General features: G+C 36.9%; 1 protein-coding gene across 14 annotated transcripts in view; it reads left to right on the forward strand.

Moving 5' to 3' along the window:
- ptprk (protein tyrosine phosphatase receptor type K) overlaps positions 1 to 23,020 on the forward strand; it is a 102,984-nt gene extending 79,964 nt beyond the window's left edge. For 2 of the 14 annotated variants that reach the window (XM_072362647.1, XM_072362651.1), the window contains 20 exons: positions 1,326 to 1,461; positions 4,470 to 4,499; positions 7,445 to 7,605; positions 8,199 to 8,234; positions 10,437 to 10,624; positions 11,100 to 11,199; positions 11,855 to 12,000; positions 13,003 to 13,020; positions 13,634 to 13,670; positions 13,791 to 13,888; positions 14,067 to 14,183; positions 14,439 to 14,593; positions 14,734 to 14,869; positions 15,595 to 15,744; positions 16,583 to 16,756; positions 18,207 to 18,338; positions 19,262 to 19,387; positions 19,510 to 19,673; positions 20,007 to 20,142; positions 20,240 to 23,020. In XM_072362647.1, the coding sequence (XP_072218748.1) occupies positions 1,326 to 1,461; positions 4,470 to 4,499; positions 7,445 to 7,605; positions 8,199 to 8,234; positions 10,437 to 10,624; positions 11,100 to 11,199; positions 11,855 to 12,000; positions 13,003 to 13,020; positions 13,634 to 13,670; positions 13,791 to 13,888; positions 14,067 to 14,183; positions 14,439 to 14,593; positions 14,734 to 14,869; positions 15,595 to 15,744; positions 16,583 to 16,756; positions 18,207 to 18,338; positions 19,262 to 19,387; positions 19,510 to 19,673; positions 20,007 to 20,142; positions 20,240 to 20,293 (2,294 nt within the window). In that variant the 3' untranslated portion in view covers positions 20,294 to 23,020. The remainder of the gene's footprint in view (positions 1 to 1,325; positions 1,462 to 4,469; positions 4,500 to 7,444; positions 7,606 to 8,198; positions 8,235 to 10,436; positions 10,625 to 11,099; positions 11,200 to 11,854; positions 12,001 to 13,002; positions 13,021 to 13,633; positions 13,671 to 13,790; positions 13,889 to 14,066; positions 14,184 to 14,438; positions 14,594 to 14,733; positions 14,870 to 15,594; positions 15,745 to 16,582; positions 16,757 to 18,206; positions 18,339 to 19,261; positions 19,388 to 19,509; positions 19,674 to 20,006; positions 20,143 to 20,239) is intronic. The other 12 variants (XM_072362648.1, XM_072362649.1, XM_072362650.1 and 9 more) reach the window with 12 other exon arrangements.
- Positions 23,021 to 23,044: the final 24 nt, after the last annotated feature.

Genomic DNA, 23,044 nt, shown 5'->3' on the forward strand with positions numbered 1-23,044 from the left:
TATTTGCTAGTTTTTAAAGCAAAAGGCCGCAGTTGCTTTTGTTTTTGTTTGCTCTGTGTTTTTAATTGTTTGTTTCGCCAGATCATAAGACATTTTTTCTTTTCAGAGGAAATCAGAAATTTTGGGTGTTCTTTACCTCAGATTTTTTTGCATTGTAGAATTTTTACTTTAATTTGTGTGTTTACTGACCATGGTTTTTTTAGAGGTTTTCTTGAGGTTGCGCTGGGATTTCCCCATATAAATCGTGCCTTGTCATTAATACAGTATCACCTGAGCACTCAGAGTTAAGGACTATTGATTTTGTTTCCAGCCTTCTCTCTTGAGCACAATATTTCATCTAGATTGTCTAAATTCTTTAATAACTGTGTGTAATGTAAATGATGAAAGTTATTAAACATTTCATCTTGAGAAATAGTATTCCTTAAATTGCAGAACTAGTTGCCCAAACAGTCTTAGTGGAGAGATGTTAGGTTTTTTTCCCCCTAACATTAAACAACTTTTGTTTTCTTTTCTTTTTTTTATGTTTGTGGTGTTAAATTGAAAATAAGCCCATTAAATGTAGTTTTGATATTAAGCAAACTAAAAGCCTTTTTAAAAAGCTTTTTTATTTCTCATTGCAACACCACATCCATATTGATGCAGAAACTGCTTGCTCACAAAGTTGCATATACTTTAATATGAAAGTCACGACATTTGTGGAGACAGTTGTTTGACTTATTTTTTTTATAATAACTTCTTAGAGGATTGATTTTTACCTGATCTTTAGCACGGGGATGATTAAAGCTTCCTATTTTGATGGCTCATGTGCATTTGCTTCCATGTCATGCTCATAAGTTTTTTGATGTAAAAGCATCTTCCGATAAATCAAACATAATTCATTAAGCTATGAAATAACCTGCTTTACCAGCATTATGACATGTAAATGGTGTAAATGGTGAACAGTGTCAAGATGCAGCTTTATTTAGCTATTTTACAGTTACTGAAGATTATTTCAGACACATAAATAGGCCTTAAAATCGCTGAATTTTTAGAAAATCATTAACTTTGCAAGACCACTAAATAAACAACATTACAATGAACAACACAAATTATTAAGACTATACTTTTTACATATTTTGATTTAAAATTTATACTTTATTTTCAGCTATTGACTTTTTTTCAATACAATTTGAGATGAATTTTTTTCTGTTGCTTATCCCTCCAGCGTTCGACAGAGATGCAGATTCCTACATAAGAAAATAAAGATGTTCTTGAAGGATGCTGCATTTTAGCTTTTATTGTTTCATTTTCAGTAATTATGGTTGTTTCGTCTTCATTATTCATAGGTGCTACGGAGGAGCCTGAAGTCATCCCTGACCCTGCCAAACAGACGGATCGTGTGGTGAAAATAGCTGGAATTAGTGCTGGTGTTCTTGTTTTTATACTCCTGGTGCTGGTAGCCATCCTGTTGGTCAAGAAGAGGTGAGTGGCAGCTCCCTAACTGAACCCTCTAAAGCAGCTCTGACGGAGACTTTATTTGAATTGGCAAACATGAAACAATGAATTCGACGTACACAGCAACACGCATGCAGATGCGAGAACATACAGACACAAATGTGCTCCCAAATCCATTGTTTTGTGTTAGTAACACCATCTTCCATCCATCCACCATAAATATTGATCTCCCCTCAGAACCAGTTTTTTCTTTGTAAGACTCCAAAGTGTATTTTTTTCAGTTGCATGGTTAAAATACACAGTTTGGAAATTTAGAAACTCCTGCCTTTCACTTTCTAGGTTTAATAGAAAATCTCAGATTTTTCTTTGGATATGACATTTTTTTAATCAAAAGAGATTAATTACTGCAATGACGAGTGGAATGAGATTCCCAAGTAAAGATCACAAGTAACAAAACTGAATACATTTTTCATTAGTAGCTTGATAAACCCATCAAAGGCAGAACTTCTCCATGTCGAGGTTGAAAGCGATGAAACTCTGGTCAGTTTCTGCTTACAATGTAGATTTTTGCTTACGCAGAGCAAGGATGAAGTTGTACATGAAATGGTTTTGAAGAGGAGTTAAGTTAACATGTAAACGTGTTCTTTTCTAAACTTTTACTTTTATAGGATTATAACATTGAGTCTTATCTAAGCTGGTCTCAGTATCCCTAACACACTTGGGTCTGTAGTGTTTTGATTTGGTGTAGAGCTCCACCATGTGGTGTTGAACTACAGCTACAGCCTGTGGATTCTAGTTTTACTTGTCAGCTGAACATATACACATCTATTTTGTTGTTTTTAGCTTGTCCTATTGCAGGCAGAAGTAATAAGATAACTAACAGATTTCATGTATTTTTCAAGAATGAATATGTCAGTAAAATGAAACTTGTCCTGTTTCTGTGATATACTGGTTTGACTACTGCATGCCCTTAAAACATGACGGAAAACAGTTTTTTTGCTTTCCAGTGTCTCACAGCCACTTCCATTGAGAAACATGCATATATGCTCAAGTACAACATCATTCATGAACAACTTTAATAACTTACAAACGGCATTGACCCCTGACCCCATGCCAGGCATTCAGAACAACATCTGACAACACATGTTGGAGTATCAATATCATCAGTCTCATAAAAATGTAACTGTATATATATATACGTTTTAGGATTTATAGTATCACAGCGTGCAAAAGTTGATAAATGAGTGAGTAGAAATGGCTGCTTGTTTGCAGCTGTTGTTTGTATAAAAACATATATTATTATATGTAACTGTGAGGTTCCCTGAGATGGAATAACATCATCATACTTAATAGGAAATGTGCACATATATACGCATGCATATTTGAATCGCATGTGCATGAATTGCATACAAAAAACTGGCCTTTAACATGTTATTCTTCCTCTGACCCGTCTTTGAGAATTAAGGAATTTAAACAATCAGCAATATTGACCATTGTGGTATACACTTAGATATGAAGCTTTCAGGAGTTTCTCTGCATCACTCCCTCTGAACATCAAGACATAACACCTGTCAATCTTTAGAGACCAACCAGGAATAGATTCCCACAATTAGAGCCAATCATGATCTCGCTCAGTAAACCAAAACTAATTTGACATTAAAATTCAGCCCGTAATGACATTCTTCTTGCGGCACCTGACCTCCCTATTTCTATTTTAATTTGCTTAATGAATTTATGTGAGCCAGCCATCATGATGCAGCTTTAGTGTGAAACTGTAATTATATCTGATAGCCAGAGGAGCTATGCTCGAAGCAGGGGAAGAACTTCTGTTTTAAAGTATATGTTTGCCTAAGCTGGAACTAGTGTATTTTACATGGTGCTAGTGTTGTTGTCCAGCTGGACTGTAACCACTTTGAAGCTCAACTCTCAATAATGACTTTGGTCTTTGGACAACAAAAATGAAATTAACAAACGGCTAAACGTAAAAGACGGCCATGTACAGTAATATGTGTTACTGTAAATTAAGAATATATCAAGTCAAATATATATCTAAAGCAGTTTTAAGCACATTTAACAGCTTGGCCAGATCATATCAATATGTTATTTATGTATTTTTTATTGGAATGACACATATTATAGGTCACATTAACATTTTTCACTTGTTTTTACGATATGTGGGATTTTGCTGGAACAAAGCTCACGGTGGCTGTGATATTTGATCTGCATATTGTGGGAAAGAAGATTGTGTATCAGCATCCTTTGTTTCAGTTTGTTTTGAGCCTGACACATTTGTATCAAGCTTGACCTGTTTTGGATCACAACTTTGACAGGTGATGTTGCATAGAAAAGCTTTGAATGATATGAGAAGATCTGTGACTTTTGTCCTCATGAGCATGACAAAATGTTACTTAATAGTTTTCTGTTCCATAAAGGTTTCTGGGGAGATCAATCTTCATTGCCATTAAACCTTTACTACACTGAACAATACTGCATCTTTAAAATGGTGGGACATGATGACATTGCAATGACATCATGCTTGCTTTACAGGAAGCGAGCTGCCTGGTGTTACCGATTGGATAGCTTTGCATCAGTTAAACATTTTCAAGTCAGATTTTTACAAAAATAAAGGTCATCAGCTGATTTGGGCTAAATTTCTAATCAGGGCCATCAAGTTACAGTTAATGTCACTTTAAAATATGGCATGAATATTTTTAAATGGCACTTTTAGAAATTAAGAAAAGAAAGGCTGCACGTCGATAGGCTGATATTGATAGCTACCTTTTATTCTAGTAGTTAGTATTCATAGCTTGTTTTTAGTATTTTTGTAGCAATAAACTTTGGCTTTTACTTTATTTTTTTAAAGAAATAGGGCTCAAAGCTGTTATGGCAACCCCCCTGCATGAATCGCCAGTTTTAGCAATCAAAGGGTGTTTCTTCTGTTTCTGTTGTTACTGGTTGAGACAGGACAGTATTGTCCTAATTTGCCTATTCCCTTGTGTCTCATTCTTTGCTTTCTGATTGGCTCACAACCCCAGGAGGACCTACTATTCATACTCTTATTACCTGTAAGTAAACAACCAATCAACAACCAGCTCACCCAGCTGCTGTTATCTTATTGGGCGAATTACTAGTGGCTAGTTTTTGTTATTTTTAAAGATGCAGTATACTTTTTTCAAGACAAAACACATTCTCAGCTCTGACCAACCAGCCAAAGCCATCATCATTGACGCCTTGCCAGGGTGGGGATCAGTTTGCTTTCATATCAGTCGGTTAAGGATGTTAGTTGTTTTCATATTTTGAAAACTTTCAGCTGTTAAAAAATGGAATTTAGCAAGAGAATGTTGATGCTTACCTATTAAAGAATAATAGGAAATAAATTAATGCTGAATCATTAACAATTAAAAGGACTGAACTGATAGTGAACTGACCTCAGCCCGGTGTCTTCTACATGCTCCAAAGTTGCTCTGAAGCAGACTTATGAAGGCCAAAGTTGGCCACTAACCAGAACAATGCAGGCCAAAGTGGGACAATGCTGGCCTAAGCGTGTTATTTGAAAAAAGAATGCTGCACTTGTGACTTGTAGCTCTTTGTGTGCATGTAGTCATGTGATCATCCATCAGCCCATCAAGTCACAGGTATTATGGTAAAACTCCGCTCTCCTGTTGGGGATCTGAGCAAGTTGCACTCCTTTTTGGGGCTTTGATTTTGTGTCGGTAGTTCTTACGGTGGTTTTTCTTCTATTGTGGGCTCTTCACATTTCTCATGATTGTTCGTCACTGGCTGTGACCAAAATGGATCTGGAATCAGTCATTTGCACTGCCTTAAAAAATACATGGAATCAATATGGACCAAAAACACAGACTGAACATTTTTAGATGTTTTTTACTGACATTTTCTTGTTTGAACCTAATATGGACCATCATGTTGTTCAGTTCGTCTGGCATAATTCATGAAACTACCCTTACTACTTTTTACTGGAGAGGCAGTTTTCATTTGTAGTTTATAGATTGGAAAATAACAAGTTGTTTTGGCATACATAAACAATTTTAATGAATAGGTTTAATGAACATATATTACAAAAAATCAATTCAAATCTTTATTTCAGTATTCATTCTCCTGAAAATAACTACTTTAAATAACTCAATCAGTGATCCATTCTTCACTCGGTCTCAACTTCCCAACTCTCTGTCTCTATTATTTCTTCACACTCCCTTAAATGTAGTGTACACAATATAAATACATCATCTAGTAGTCAAGATGACCTGTATTAATATTTCTATGTTAGATAACCACTAATGCGGTCACAAAACCTCAAAAAGCAACACCTTATTAACGTTTAGAATGATTTCTGCTGAGTGTCTGTGTGGTCTCAGAAGTGGAGTTGATGATTTGGGGGTCAAGAGGTAAAATATACACAAACAGCATGTTTTCTGTCTGTTTAGTGGGAAGAAGTCAGAGCTGTATATTGTATCAGTTTGACAACAATTAAAGATAGAATTCTTTATTATCACAATGCACTGGATATCGTCACTACCAGCTGCAGCCTTTTTGTGTTGCAGGTATGTTTTGGGGCTCAAAGTGTACTTAAGTGAGTAATTAACACAACATCTGCTCACTGGTAGAGTTGTTGTTTTGACTGATGCACATCTATGGCTCCGGGTGCACAATGTTCCTGCATGCGCTGTCATGCTCGACATATAATATTATTTTCCCTGCAGTATATAGAGATTAAACCCCACTTAGAGTTAAACTTGAAAACAATACCTTAATGTTCAGATTTAATATGACATCAATGACACCTACCATTTGTTGGCAGTTGCTGTTCTTGCAAATAAGAGGAATGCCATTAATTTCTTGAATGTACAACCTGTTGCTTTAATGGGACCTTACATGCGTCTTTGCTGTTAGATGAAAACCAAATACTTAATTAATCTGCATTTCTTTTTCTTTCTTTTTTTTTAGCTTTATTGAAACGTTATTGAAATGTTTTACTGTTTTTATTCTTGTGATATTAATTACATATGAATAGTGTATAATTAAACAGAGTTTCCATAGAACAGAATTTGAAGAAACAATTTGAATTTTCATCTGACAGCTTTATGACATCAAAGCTGATAACAGTTTTTCCCCTTTCTACCTGGTGGTCAAAGGTTTTTTTCCTTGATTTTGATGAGATGCTCTTTTCCTGTTCTCCTCTAGCCGAGCCTGGTATATGCTGCCCACATTCCTTGCTTGCTTTTTCTTCTTTCTTTTCTATCTTTTCTCTTCTTTTCTCATTTTTCCTATTTGATGGCTAAGACCTTTCCATCTTCAGTCAGTAACCAGTAGCCCCTTTCAAAGGAAGACCATGTTTTTCATGCCACCCCAAATCAGAAAAAGTTAGGACGATATGGAAAATGCAAAAAAAAAAGAACAAATCAATTCAGTAAGTAGTACATTCGCTTTTCCTTTTATTTCTTTGCAGATGGGCTGTGACGCTTTTCAAATAAAGAGTTGGGAAAGTTTTAACACTTTGTAGTTTTGCCATTCCTTCTCACAACACTTAAGACATTCTGGCATTGAGGATACTAAGTGATGATGCATTTTAGGTCTAACTGTGTCTTCTTCTTCATGCAGACACATCTGTATGTGTGCAAAAGTATTGGAGAGTTATCTCAGCTGATGAGACAAAACATGAATATATAAAGTAGAAATAAATTATTAAAATTAAAATTATTATGAAAAATATATAATATATTCATATATATTAATATATATTAATATATATTAATATATATTAATATATTATTAATAATTATTGATTATTAAAAAACACTGTTTTTTGTATTTATTTTTATTTTTGCATTCCCCATTCCATACTAACTTTCTCTGATTCACTGATTTGGGTTTTTAAAATTTAAAAAAAAAAATAAGAACAACTGTTCTTTGTAAGACTGAGATCTGCAGGTTAATTGAGGTTTGTGCATTTCATAGTATGACGCCTTACTGTATCTTTCTCTGCTCCTAACAGGAAACTGGCTAAAAAACGTAAAGATGCCATTGGAACAACAAGGCAGGAAATGACACACATGGTGAATGCAATGGACCGCAGCTATGCTGACCAGAGCACTCTGCACGGAGAAGACCCCATGGCTGTGACATTCATGGACTCTCACAACTACAACAACAGATGTAGGTTCTCAGTTATTACCCAAGTAGAATTCATTGTCGAGGATCAAAGCTTAAAATTGTGTTTCTGTTTTAACACATAATAGTTTACTCTTCTATTCATACTGGTAAGACAAAGCAAGGTTGTCATTCTAACTGATAGCTACAATTTAGAGGCCACAACTAACCATTATTATAAAGCTACTCTTAGTTTTGTTTTAAGCAAGGAAATTAGATATGAATTTGTAAAATATGGTACAGTGAATAGTGAAAAAATTCATACAAGTTTGATTGACTCTGAAGTTATATCTAAGCCAAAAGAAAAGAAAATCTTTTTTTTTTTTTATTTGAACTTGTTATCACTTGGGAAAAAAGTTGAGATGAACATCATTAATGTTCTGTCAGTGGACTATAGCTCCTAGAAATAACAGCTTATGGTTCAGTGTGAAAAATTCAAATAAATTATGGTTACTGTGAAAGAGTACAGCAGATGCATATTTCCTTGCATATTTTCCTTCTTATGCATGTCAAAAAATGCTGTTTAACAAAATAATAGATATGATGTTTGACAAAATCATGATTTTAGAATTATTTCCTCACCGTGTTTCCTCCTGCAGTGCCCAATGATCCCCTGGTTCCTACTGCTGTGTTAGGTGAGACTAATGGCATTGTTGGATATGTCACATTTATCACAAAGACACCCTGTAGTGATCACCCATCTTCATCAGATGTGACAGTTGCCCTGGCCTGTATATCACTGTGTGCCACTGCATAGATCCCCAGTTTTAAGGAAGATTGTCCATAATTGTGGTTGATGAACATAAAGTCTCCATTACATCCTTTAATGTCTGTAATGTCCTTTTAACTATGACATGGTGTTGACAGATTGGGTTTACTTTTTCAATTCTGTATTTTTTCTGTTAGACATTAGTAGATGTCTAATTAAGTTGTTTTTATAGTATCCAAAAATATCAACAGAAATTTAAACTGACCAGTGAACAAAAAACGTACAATGACTGTTTTCACTCATGTCACCAACTCACATCTGTTATTAAAAACTCCAGCAGGCCAGCACTTCATCATTCATCCACTCCCCGGCCATGTTTTCTGTTTCCTACTGAGAGTTATTGATATTCACAGTGATTACCATCTTTCTCTCTTGGAGATCTCATTATTTCCCCAGTTTAAACTCGTCATTAGACATGCTATTCTCTGTCCAAAAAATCACAGAAAATTAAGGCTTAAGAAGAGGAAGAACATTTGTCACATCGCCATGAAAAAATTACTGTAGATTAAATCTGTGGCAACACTGAACAAAATTTCCTTGTTCCGAGTGTCTAGAAGTCTGCTTGAGTATCCACCATCTGCTCTTCCCCATGCTTGTTTTGGTGCTGACTCCCCTGTCTGAGCGTCTGAATCATGAAAGCTGCAGCTTTGACCAACTTAGATGTTTCTCCGGCCCCACATGTTTAACTTTTGTTTAGTGTAGTGTTGACACTGCTGCATGATGTGAAGTTCTAACAAACCCTTAAGGGCTCCACCACCACAACGCCACCAAGTTGCGTTAATTAACTGTTCCACGGCCTCTAATGTGGAGTGAAGGCTGCAGTTACAATCTGTCTTAGCCAATCACTTCACAGACGAGTAAGGAGTAGTAGGAAGTAGCAAATTAAGAAGCAGTGTCGGGTCAAGTTTACTGTTAATTGTCCTGATGAGAGCTTAACAAACCTTTAACAATCAGTAATGAACTAACATGTCCTCAGAGCAGAGAAAAGCGTCAGTTGGATGAAATAAACAGTGTCAGTTAATTAGCAGTTATGAAGATCAAATCAGTCGGTTGTGCTGCAACCTTTAGCTACTTCATTATACAACCTGTATGTCTGTATATTACTAACTCACACTGCACAGAAAAGTTCACCCCCAGATTTTTGCAAAAACTTCATTACCTACTACTGAAGTGCCTCATAAAATACAGAAGCTTCCATAATCCAAAAATCACTATATTAAAGATGATGTACTCAAAAGGGCTAATTGAACCTTTACCTACATAATGGGTTATTGTTTGTTTTAGGTTTGAGATACATATTTTTAGTCAGACTTATGTAGTTTTGAATGGTCTATTAAACCCCTGTTATGGGTTACAGTGGGTTTGAAGGAAATAGAATTAAACAAATCATTCATGCTATATAATACCACTAGATGGCACTGCACTAGTCCTCCACTATAGTGAGGTCTTTTGATTTACTCTCCTGCTCTTTTATGTCTCAGGTTGCTGTGAATATGAGTGACCCATGTTAATGTTATTCATTACCATTCTTTTAAGGCCCTTTTTTTTTTGATCATGCCTCATTTTTCTGTTTCATCCATTGTGTTTTAACCAATGAGGTCTTTTTAAATATATCAACTTCTGTTTAGAGAATGTCACTGCCAAGCACACTTATCTTGGACTGAACCTTGTTGCTTTTTTCTTTTTACGCTGCACTAACTTGTAGTTCCAATCACAGGTGAGTATGAAGAGAAAACAAACTTACAAGTGTTTTGTTTGGTTTGAGGAAACTGTTATTTTGTTGTGAGAAATATAATAGTATAAGGTTTGGAAGAATGAAAATGTGTTGTTTGCCTTTGCTTCTCCGTATTTACCTTTCCAAAGGAGAGTACAAATCTGTATGTGGACATTATATAGCTTACTGTACAAAGCTTTAGACTTTTTACTGAATCATTCTTCATACTAGACATTATTTTGTGTCTATTTTTGGAGATCATGAAGTGAAATTGTCATAAAAATGAGCAAACAAAGAAGCAATGTATTTGATAAATTAACAACTAACCTTACCTAATTTTGACTCCTCTAATAGATGAGAACCACAGTGGCTCTGCAGCAGAGAACAGTCGGCTTCTGGATGTTCCTCGCTATCACTGCGAAGGAACTGAGTCTCCTTATCAGACAGGACAGCTGCATCCTGCTATCAGAGTGGCTGACCTCCTGCAGCACATCAACCTAATGAAAACATCTGACAGCTACGGCTTCAAGGAGGAATATGAAGTGAGAATGCTAATATCAGTAACTTGGCTGGTTACAGAAGCACACACAGCAAGTGTAAAGCCAGTAGCAGTTATCCTTAATGTAGAAGGGGTGATTCAGATGTAATAACCCTAATTATAAGCTTTGCGGGAATGTTTTTGATCCTTTGTAGAGAACAACAAGAGAACAACATAAACATAATATCATGAAAGTCAGTGATGATGTTTTGGCTTCACGTTAAAATGATAAAATGACTATTATGGATGATTTGCTTCTTAATTTGAGGGTACAGTCTGCCTTAATGACTAATCAGTCCAAGAGCTGCGATTATTAGTATATTAATAATAATGATCCATTCCTCATGTACCAGTGGGAAAAAAACAGCAGAGCAAAGTAAGCATTAAAGTGCTTCTATCTGCCCTGAGATATCATTTGTAGATTTGTTTTTAAGGATTTGTGACGTTTAATTTTTCTTTTCTATGATTTTTCTCTGTTGTTGGTGATACAGAGCTTCTTCGAGGGCCAGTCGGCCTCCTGGGATGTGGCCAAGAAAGAGCAGAACCGTACCAAAAACCGCTATGGGAACATAATAGCATGTAAGCTGGCAACATTTATCACTATTTTTTTTAAATATAAGTTAAAAACAAAGTGCCTTACAGGGGCAAGACATTTAAAAAAAGAGCAAGAGTAAGTAATAAAAGCATTCTGCATATGAAACGAGCAGAATTAAGTTCACAAACCACAGACTTAAAGTTGTCACTGGGTAAAAACATCTATAACTTCTATATAAAAGCATCTTTTATTTTCTTTTTTAGTTTAGCCAGATTTAGACAAAATTGCGTAAAACCTCTTAAAATGATCTGAGCCCACTATTCCAGACAAGAGTCTCAGTTATGCTGCATTCTGAATCTGTTGGTTTTTTATTAAATTAAAAAGTAATTTGATCTTCCTTTGAACTACATGGGTATATTTTTATATTAACAAACAGCCATCAAATTTTGATTGAAATGCTGCTTATTTTGATTCATGCTCCAGAAGTTTTTTTCCATTTAAAGTCCTGCTTTCTCTTCCCTAATATGACCACCACCACTCTAAATCTCTCAAGAAAGTGTGTTTTCATGTGTTCGCATATTTCATTTTAGGACATTTTTTACCTGAACGGTGCCTTTTTTAACCTAAAAACAATTTGTCCCCCCGGCCTCTTTCTGTTGTCTTGTCCAACACTGTTTTCCATTCCATTTCTTTCTTTAGATGATCATTCAAGGGTTATTCTGCAGCCCATCGAGGACGACCCATCCTCCGACTACATCAACGCCAACTACATCGATGTAAGTGGAAACGCATCGAATGCTACTATTGGCTCCCAACGAAACCAACGAAACCACACTCCCTCGCTCGTATGTCAGGCCTCTATACCTTTATTGCGTCTACCAGTCATCCATTAAATCATTTTATGCATCCAGCCACGCCCAAAACACATTATGTGTGCAGTTCATGTGTCCTTCTCAGGTGTCAGCCGTTCTGTCTTCCTTCCAGATCAATTCATCCATCAGTCTTTCAGTAATTAACTCATTCAGAACATCCGTAGATTTTATTGCCATTGTTTGGATTTTTTAGACTTATTTATTGTTGCAGGACGCTCGTAATCTCTCGCCCATTGACTTTTTGGTATATTTTGAATAACAAGATTTAATATGTTCATTTGTAGATTTTAGTCGTGCTGAACCACAGTTTTTAAGACCACTGGACAGAACCAAGCTTTGTTTTTTCCAATTTCTTTGTTTTATGCTAAACTAACCAAGGGCGGGGTTCTTCTACATACTTGGCAATAAATATCATATTACTACCTATCGACCTACCGTCGACTTGTTCATCTTTTAACTAGTCATTCTCATTCTTTGTATCTTCTCTAAATACAGTTAATTTTAGCATCTGTGTGTCCATTTACTTCTCAGTCCTTCATGATCTCCATTTACTCATCATTTCTTGTTCTTGCACCTCTCCACTCTCCTCTCAACATCTGCATGTTAGTCACTCACATCATGCTTTTGTAATGCTAATATGCTTACAGCATGCGTTTCTGTATCATAATTTACTGTCAATTAAACTATTACATGCATGCTACCACTCATATGAAGCTAAAATTAGAATGAATAGAGTGGACACTCCCTCATCCAGTGCGACTAATGCAGCTGTCACAGCCTTCACATGCAGAAAGCTGGAACAGCCATCAGGAAGAGTCCTTTCTATCCATCTAATTTAGATCACTTATTTTCTGCATGTTTTGGTCAATCTCCCATTATCTCAATGCAGCTTTTCTTTTTTCTGATTGACACACACTGACATTGTTGTGCTTTCTTTCTTCCACTTGCTCTTTCTGCCTGTGGCTTGGGCTGTAGATTTGGCTGTACAGGGATGTAAGTATCACTGTAGATTCTTTCATTCACGTCCCTCAACCTTTACACCAGTTCATCCATCCACACCTTTCTTCAGACTACTGTCCTTATTTGCATCAAATGAAGATGCACATCCATGAGTTGCTGGGGCCGCCGCTGCATGAAAGATTTCACTTCATCTTGCCTTCCTGTCATTCTTCCTTGGATTTCACTGTGTTATGAATGTGATATTATATATTTATTCATGCATAGTCCCTGATGTCATCTGAAAAGCATAGTTAGGGCTTGTCATGATATTGTCAGGTGTGTGCAGTACTATGAAAACATGGAGGTGGCATCAGCTTCTAGTGTTAAGTGTAAAATGTTTTAGATGATATCTAGTGATGAAATAACCAACTTCCTAAATTTTATGTGGAATACAGAAAATATACAACCAATATTTCAATCAGAAAGGGTAATAATGATTAATTATACTGTCAAAATAATGTTTCCGTTATTACAGGTGAAAGCGTAGTAACAGCAGTTAAGAAGGCATTTAGAAATTCATTTAGAAATTCGCCCTTCATATTTTTTCAACCATGTAAAATTATGCTTACATTTTCAGTAAATATTGACTGTGATGTTGTATTTTCAGGGATACCAGAGACCAAGTCACTACATTGCTACCCAGGGTAAGTTATAACAACACTATTACAATATTCGAGCTTCATTAGTGTTGTTTTTCAGGAAGAGCACATAGTAATCATACTCATAGTAATAGGAAGTCAAGGAAGTACTGTGTCTGTGTGCAGGTCCTGTTCACGAGACGGTGTATGATTTCTGGAGGATGGTGTGGCAGGAGCAGTCAGCCTGCATCGTCATGGTAACCAATCTGGTGGAGGTTGGAAGGGTAAGTTGCTCTTTTTTTTAATTACATATGAATTAAAATTAGTAGCACTGTGCAAGATTCATCTGTTGAATTAAAGCATTGTATTATTACATTTTTCTAGATAAATGGCTTTATTTTGAGACTTTATTCAAATCTTTAACAGTTTGCTTTGGCTCACTCTGGACTTATGTGTTACCAGGTTAAGTGCTATAAGTATTGGCCAGATGATGCTGAGGTTTACGGAGACTTCAAGGTGACCTTTGTGGAGGTTGAACCTCTCGCTGAATATGTGGTTCGCACATTCACTCTGGAGAGGGTGAGTATTGTTTTAGCTACCTTTGGTTTCATCTCTTGTTATTATTGTTAGCTTTCTATTTATCTAATCAATTTGACATGTAAAATCATATAAAATGTTTTAGACCTAAGGAGCCCATTGAAAAGCCATTGTTTGAAAACAACCTTTGAAAACTTTGAAAAAATCTTCGGCTTCTCAGAATGGGATTAGGATGGGATTATTGGGATGAGATCTTTCATGAAGTATTACTTAAAGATGTTATTTATCTTAATTCAGCGTGGTTTCAACGAGGTGCGAGAAGTGAAGCAGTTCCACTTCACAGGATGGCCCGATCACGGAGTTCCATATCACGCCACCGGACTTCTGTCCTTCATCCGAAGAGTTAAAATCTCCAATCCACCTTCTGCTGGGCCAATTGTGGTCCACTGCAGGTACAAATATACATCCAGATCTTTTTATACCATAAGATGTTGTGTTAAGTTAACATACACAGTCATAAATATAATTTTCCTGCTACATTAAAGACATGAAGAATGATTTATAAAACTTTTCTCTGACTTCCTCTTTGCAGTGCTGGGGCAGGGCGCACAGGCTGTTTCATAGTTATTGACATCATGTTGGATATGGCGGAAAGAGAGGGAGTGGTCGACATCTACAACTGCGTGAAGGCTCTTCGCTCCAGGAGGATCAACATGGTACAGACTGAGGTGACTGCATCAACCATCCTCCATCTGCATCTTCATCTTAGAATAGACAGAGTAAACCCTCACCTTCAGACTCAGTCATGAGCATGGTAAAGGCTGAGATGACAATACTATATGTAGTCATCTATCTTCCATTCATTCATGAAAATATCACCTCACCTCATTCATAACCAAAACGCTGGTGTTCTGTAAAAATCACGGTTAAAGGAGACTTGAAGTCAGCACATTCATTTTGCATTGCTTGTGTCAAACAGATTGAAGCAGTAAAATATTTATTTTCCTCGGGAGGCTGACTTCTTCATTGTCTCTGCAAGCATCAGAGACTTGTCAGAAAGTGGAAAACATGACATTCCCGCTTGGATTATTCGTGTCTGTGATATGTTCATGTTCAGAATTCTCACAAAGTAAATACACACCTCCTCAAGATTTCATTAGTATCAGTCTGTGACTGATCAGTCTCTTTCTTTTCATGCAACTCAAGCTTCTGTCATTTGCTTTAAAAATTCAGAAACAACTTTCTGTTCAGACTGACTCATAAGTGAAAAAAACCTAGCCCAGTCATCATCCCATCTCATCCATGCCTCCATCTCCCATGAGTCCTCACAACATCTGCATACTCACTTTCATTTCAGCTAATTGTGTTATCTTCGTGGCAAGTTGTGTTTTATTTTTTCTGTCAGTAGTTGATGTGTGCGTGTCATAATATTTGTGCTTTGAATCATATACAGGAGCAGTACATATTCATCCATGATGCCATATTAGAGGCTTGTCTATGTGGAGAAACAGCCATACCAGTCTGTGAGTTCAAAGCAGCTTTTTATGAGCTGATCCGCATCGATTCCCAGACCAACTCGTCACATCTAAAGGATGAGTTCCAGGTAAATTTGATGCTTTTTACTTTATGTCTTGTAACTTTTTACAATGTGGATTTAACGTGTGTATTTCTTATTTCTTCAAGAGAAACATCTTCCAGGGTTGTCGTTAATTCAAGGCAATCTGTTGTTTACCTGCTGTTCCAACGCATTCTCATTTCCTTCTTATATTAACTAATTAACTTTCTCAGGAACAATTTGAGTTGTCTTTAACGTTGTTTATTGACACACAGGGAAAAGCCATGCTTTTCACAACATAATGGTTTATTTCCTACCATGTAGTTTTGACACTTGTGAGGATGTTCATATATTTGTTCAGTCTGTTAAAAACACAGACTGAAAGAAAGCTTCTGAAAAGGTGTTCAGCTTCTGGATGAGAACGTAAATTAGGCTGTTTTGTAAAATAATTTCTTTCTGACTCCCTTTCGGTCTTGTTACCCTAAAATATACTTTACTCTTTTGTTACAGGCCGCAAAACACACACAGTCCAATGATTGGGGCAATTCAGTGACTAGATTAACAAATTCAGAAGTTCTTTTGCAAAAATGTATTTTGTGTATCTTTAAGATCCAATTTATTTTCCCTTAAATAGTATTTAAATCCTTTTTGCAGATTTTATGTCCAGTATGGTTTAATTACCAAGTTGTTTACTGACAACAGACATCTAAAACTGGGGCCTACTTGTTTCTCTATAGTGCCTCTAGCAGACTTAACAGCAGGCTTTTAAGTGCACCAGAGACACCAGTTTTTGTGTTTCTGAACATGATTTTCAGATTTTGTTCATTAGTGTCCTACAGTAGGTCAACAATATCAGTCAACCTTTAATGTTTCTCCCTGTGTCCAGACGTTAAACTCAGTGACTCCCCAGCCTCAGCCAGAAGACTGCAGCATTGCACTGTTGCCTAGAAACCAAGATAAGAACCGCTTCATGGATGGCCTTCCTCCTGACAGATGCCTCCCCTTCCTCATTACAATAGATGGAGAAAGCAGTAATTACATCAATGCTGCTTTGATGGATGTAAGTCTGTAACAAGTCAAGTACACATACAATAAGGTTGTGTTATTTTCAACACATCAAGCAATAGTAGTTTGGGACATCCTTTAAAGAACACAAATGTAAATTATTTTTAGACCAGCAGATGTGTTGCTTTTGACACGATTTGCGTACACAAAATGTGAAAAACATCACAATGAACCTAATATAATGTCTGTTGTCCCAAACTGTGTGTTTGTTGAAAATGATACAGGCTTTTTAAGAGATTACAGAATTAAGAAAGACCACCTGCACATATGTAGAACTGATAACACTGATATACCCACATAGCCCCCTCCCTGTTTGTGTGATGCTGTGTTTGTGGTTTTAGCAGCAGAAGGCTAGAGACAAATCCAGGTTCTGAAAAGACCACTAGCTTCTCTGGCCTCTACCCAAACATTGCTTACATTGGCGACAGTTGACACAGTACCAATGTGTTGCCAGTGTACCACGAGTTGAAAAGCAAAGTAACTTAATAGATAGGAATGTTAAGGTAAAATTACAATATCAGAAGTTGATGTTTATGAGAAGTTCCGTCAAAAGTAAACAGAGAGGCAGGAAAAGAAGCAAAGGGGTGGGTATATGGTATATGAGTAGTTTCATAGTATGTTTGGAAGTGTAACATATACATGGTGTTTAAAGAAACCTGGCTTTTCTTCAACCAAAACTGTTGGAGGACAAAACACTCAAGTTGCTGTAAAGTTTCTATAACTCAGTTGGGTTTTAGGAGTTTAGTCACTTACCTCTGGCCTCTCTCTAACCAAGCTGTCAGAAGAGTTCCAGGTAATGGAGTTTTACTTCAAATCTCCAGTACTGGATTTGTTTCATGGCTTCAGTGTTGTTCTGCCACCAGTTTCATGTTCACCAAGCCATTTTAATCCCTTACCTTACCCTGACACTAGATTCTCATCATGATTACAATGCCTCACTCACTAAAGTCATTCACACCTCGTCATATATCTGGCTACACATTTTCCTTCATGATGAGTTGGGATCAGTTTACATTCAGTTCATTATGCCAATTTTTGCCAATTTTTTATATTTTAACCAAATACTTGGCTGTAGATGCATTTTTTGTGATCTTTTAAGACATATCCTTCTTGAACTAACCAAACACAATTAACTGACCCCATCAAATGAAGATTTTTTTCTATCCTAAATGTATATGCATGCTCCCGACCCTCACAGTCAGGTCCCACTGCATGATCATCTGAATCATCATCATTTTAGTATGCTTGCTCTCCCACAAATTGTGCCACACTGCTGTTTGTGTTTAATTTATGTGTTTGAGTGTGTGTAAATGAGAGAGAACAAGAGAGATGTTCTACAATAGATACAATAATGAAGATATCTAATTGGAAGTTTTCTCATACTGCTGTGACTCCTCCTTTACAATGAAAGACCTCTCATCAGTTTTGTTGTCTCTTCTCTGCAGAGCTACAGACAGCCTGCAGCATTCATTGTTACCCAGCATCCATTGCCCAACACTGTCAAAGACTTTTGGCGTCTAGTGTACGACTACGGATGTACCAGTCTGGTGATGCTGAATGAGATTGACCTGGCTCAGGTAAGTCAATTTTGGAAAAAAAAAAATAATAAAAAATTATAGTTTGATATTTTCATGACATGAAGTCGGTGACTCATGTTTTCCAAGAAGCTTCAAATATAGAGTTTTTGGACAACCTGTCACCGATATTGCCCAATGAGGTCTTGTTCTCCTGCGGGAGACACCAACTCTGGTCAAAGGTTTGAGTCACCCCTCATTTCTTTATATTTTGCTTCCATGCAGTCAGACTTTCTTGTAATCTTTTAAAGTGGTCTTGAGCAACAGTTCTTCAGACTTCCTGATGGTCCTTAAAAGTTTTTTTCTTTGGAACTTGGCTGCTTTTTCACTTATTTTCAGTCCAGTCCCTGTACTTGACCATTTTTCGGTGGAATGTGTTTATCATCTGTTAAATCACTTAACACTGACCCATAAAAAAGGCGTCTTGTGGCAGGCATATGATTTGTTCCCACTTCTTCCATTACATCAGTCAAAATGCCAAAGATAAGGCAAAAACATATTTTAGCCCCAAGAAGGTGATTCCCAAAGACCTATAGGCTGAAACTGTAGCAAAACCCTGACACAGGACCTGAATGAAGCATCTGGGCCTGCAAACGTTTTGCCTTATATACTGGGTTTCCACTTATATTTGCATGTTTTGATAAATCGCTGCACCTGTTTCTGAATTCCTGGTAGTATACAAAGACATTAGCTATGGTTCTAGACTTAACCAGAGTACTGTGAATAAAGCTGAAATTTCTACATAGCTGATGTCGATGTGAAAGCTATAACTTCTCTTTACATCACCTTTGAGAACAAAGTATGTACAGAAAGAACCAATAATACTAAGACAATTGCTAAAATCTGGACGTGAAGTATTGATTCCTCTCCAAGTTTTTGATGTTTTTCATCTGCGCTGATGTAAATACTCCCAACTTTCTACTCAGGGTTGTCCTCAGTACTGGCCAGAGGAGGGTATGCTGCGCTACGGTCCAGTCCAGGTGGAATGTATGTCCTGCTCGATGGACTGTGATGTTATCAGTAGACTCTTCAGAGTCTGTAACCTCACCCGGGTAAGTTAACTGATTCATAATATCCTGGCGCAGTGTGGTTTCTGTAAAAACATCCAGCAAATGCTGCTGCCTGCATTTCGACTTTGATGCTACTTCAGTGACACTCTTATTTGATTTTTCAGCCTCAGGAAGGCTACCTGATGGTTCGTCAGTTCCAGTATCTGGGATGGGCAGGGCATAGAGAAGTCCCCGCCTCCAAACGCTCCTTCCTCAAGTTGATCCTTCAGGTCGACCAGTGGCAGCGTGAGGGAGAGGAGGGAGAAGGAAGAACCATTGTGCACTGCCTGTAAGTGAACAGCACACCACATAAAAAGTCTGTTTCTGCTGCCTTTTTGAAAGAAAGTGTTCATAAAAGTGCATGACTTGAGGTAATCATGTATAGGATCAAATATATAGGTTTTTAGGCCAGTTTTTAGACCAGTTATCCTGCCACCATTTAGCATTACCTATTTATCAAGCAGCACTTTCAGAGGCTCTTTTGTCTCATTATGTTCAAAACTGACTGAAGGAGTGAATGATAGCTTATCCATCTGCAAAAATGTCTTCAGCATGTTGGCAGTGGAGGCAAAACAACTGGTGAAAAAAAACGTGTATTCTTTGTATCATTATCTGATTATAGAAATGGAGGTGGTCGAAGTGGGGTATTCTGTGCCAGCAGCATTGTGTGTGAGATGGCCAAGAGACAGAGTGTGGTCGATGTCTTCCACGCTGTGAAGACCCTGAGGAACAGCAAGCCCAACATGGTGGATACTCCAGTGAGTTACCCTTCATTTAAATTCTTAGCAATGGTCAAACTACTGACATGCCACCATGCAGATAAGTTTAGTGTGCTTTGTGTCTTTTTTTCTTTAGGAACAGTATCGGTTCTGCTATGACCTGGCACTTGAGTTTATCGAGTCGTCCTAAGCAAAGAACAAAAGCGGAGAGGGAGGTAACGAGGAGCCTGAGAACATATGTTTACTTTTCATGTGTTTGATCCTTTGCTTTCGCTTGGTCCTGACTCCCCTCTGCAGTGGCTGTTCTGTAGCATCCATTTTGTGTCCAAACACATATGTAAAATCAGCTCTTTGTACAGTGTTGTTCAGCAAAGGCAAATGTTTAGACTTCTAAGAGGAAGCGTGTTGAAGAGGACTGCAGCGGAGGAGATTATATTACTCCTTTTACTCCTTTTATGCTTATTGTACAGCTTTTTGAGTGCCAGCGGGCCCCTGTATGTTTTGGGCCCCAATTTAAATTTAAGCCTCTCACCACAGCCCTCTCCCATGGACGCGATGCTTTGTGCTGTCTCAGCTGCAGTACTCAATGTGCACTCTAGATGTCTCCCTTCCCTTTGCAAGCTGCAGACACAGCTTTTGATAAACTGCAAGTCAAGTTTTTAGTGCCCCTCATCCCTGCTCTCATGCTATTTTCTGAGTACCCTAACAGTTGTGGGCATCTCATCATGGTGATGTTTGAATTTGAATTTGCAGCCGGTACTTTTGTACTAGAACAAAAAAACTGAAGTTGCAGCCGAGACAAACTCTGTGGATGCTTCTGTTTCTACTTCATATATCTTTGTGTTGTTTTTTGGTCATATCAGCGAACTCTGAATTTCAAAAACATTATGAATGAGTACTTTTTAGCCACTTTCAGCTCATTTTAAATTGTTCACACACAGCTGATTGCAGCTAGATAACAGAACATAGATGAAGAAAATTACCTTTGTGTCAATGTTGGTTTATTATCAGTACAAGTTTACAAGTTTATTTGTTCGTTTGCTTTTGTAATGTAATAATCTACTGGATAGAATTTTGAAGTCATCTTTTTACCCCAAATTGTGAAATGGAACACTTGTCATCACACCTGTCTGTTTCAGGGCTGGGCCCAATAAACTTTCAATTCAGCCAGTTCACAAATATAATATCTTTCAAAACACAAATACTAAGATTTGTACAAGACAAGAATCAGATCAGTCTTTCTTAAAAAAGACTTCATGTTGTTTCATTCAGAATAAAAAAGGCAGCAAAGTGCAGACTTGAGTGGAATTGGAAGTGAACTGATCCCAAACATCATTTGTTCTGTGCACTAGTGGCCAACACATTTTGTTTTGATATTTTTATTTTGGAGCTGATGTTTATTCATAAGCCAAAGACTTTGTGTAAATATGTCTATATGGATAAAGCACATTGTTTGTATTTATTGTTTGTTTACTTGCATTGCTTGTAAGAACAATCATTTTTCATTCCATGTTTACCACCAGCGTTTCTTAAACTCCATTTTGGGACACAAAATGGGCCATTTCCTCTGGAGTCCTGTGTGTTTTACTATGATTTAATGAGCCTATAAAGGTTCCCAAGGTTAGAGATTATGTCACTCAATTTGAGTCCATGAAGAAGAGTTTAAGAACCCCTGATAAAAGCTGTATATTAAAGCTTTAGAAGTAGTTTTTCAGTATTTAGGTGAAATTCAGTAGTATTGTCTTTGTTTTCACTTGATTAATCTCTGTGATGTTACTGTGGTTTCTTTGTGTAAAAGCCCACTGCTCTGTTCGTGGTCAGTAGAACATCAGTGCATTTATATGCACAGAGTATTTTGGATAAAAACTGCTATCGTTCTTTACGTCTTAGTGGGGATAAGCTGTTCCTCCTCATCCTCATATCCTGTTCACCATTATCCCTGAATACACCCAAACAGAGTGATGCAAACAGGATTATTGAGTAAAACATGCAAGAACTGTGATACAAATACATTTATTGTGCCTAATCATTTAAATTTCCTTGCTGAAACAAGCGTTTTAACAGCATATTTGATCGCAACCAGGGCTTTGTTGAATGCGTTCTCATGGACGATCAATGTTTTGAATACCTTGAACCATTATTCATAGTGTTTAATTTATCAGAATGCTTCTTTTTGAGGCTTTACAAGGTTACGGAGAACCTGATGTTTCAGTTTGTGCACCGATCCAGAAAAAGTTTTAAAAAAAAACATTATTGTAAATAAAATGTCAGAGGTTCCACTTGGTTGGAGCAGGTCATCAGGATGTTATTGTAAGTAGGCTATCATGAGTACTTTAAAGGGCTCTATTGTTGGACAAACAGTAGAGATTTAGATAATGAATGAAATTTCAGAACATTAGTTCTGTTGTAGTAAAAAGTCAGATTGTTCTCCTTGAGGATTCAACTTAATGACAGAAGGTGTTTAAAAAAAAACAAATATAGTTTCCACTGGTTGCAGATGTTTATTCTGTTGGTTGGAAAGTTGATTTTGAGTTTTATTGCTCCAGATTTCTGATCTCACCTGATAATGGGAAAGGAAATTCAGAGGCCTATGTTAATCCAATCATACCTTTGCTCAAGTGACGATGGGAATTTCTATTTGGAAAAAAAGAGATGACCATCTCATGAGAGTTGCAAGGATGGTTACAGACAGTGAATACAGTATGTAAACCATCTTAACTACACACTTAAAGAACAACTAATCTTGCCTGCAATTCCTCCAGCATAAATGTAAAGTTGTGGCCCTGAAGAGCAATGAATGGAGCTGTTGTCTGGATGAGATGCCGCTCTGAGTCTGGAATTGATATTAATAGTTCATAAATATTGTCTGTAATGTTTGGCTTCTTTGCTGTAATAAAGACCACTTCTTTAACTAAAACCTTTGTGTGTTTTTGTGAAACAC

The sequence above is a fragment of the Leuresthes tenuis genome, unplaced genomic scaffold (assembly GCF_036924035.1).
Source record: "Leuresthes tenuis unplaced genomic scaffold, fLeuTen1.0.hap1 SCAF_13, whole genome shotgun sequence".
Lineage (NCBI taxonomy): Eukaryota > Metazoa > Chordata > Actinopteri > Atheriniformes > Atherinopsidae > Leuresthes > Leuresthes tenuis.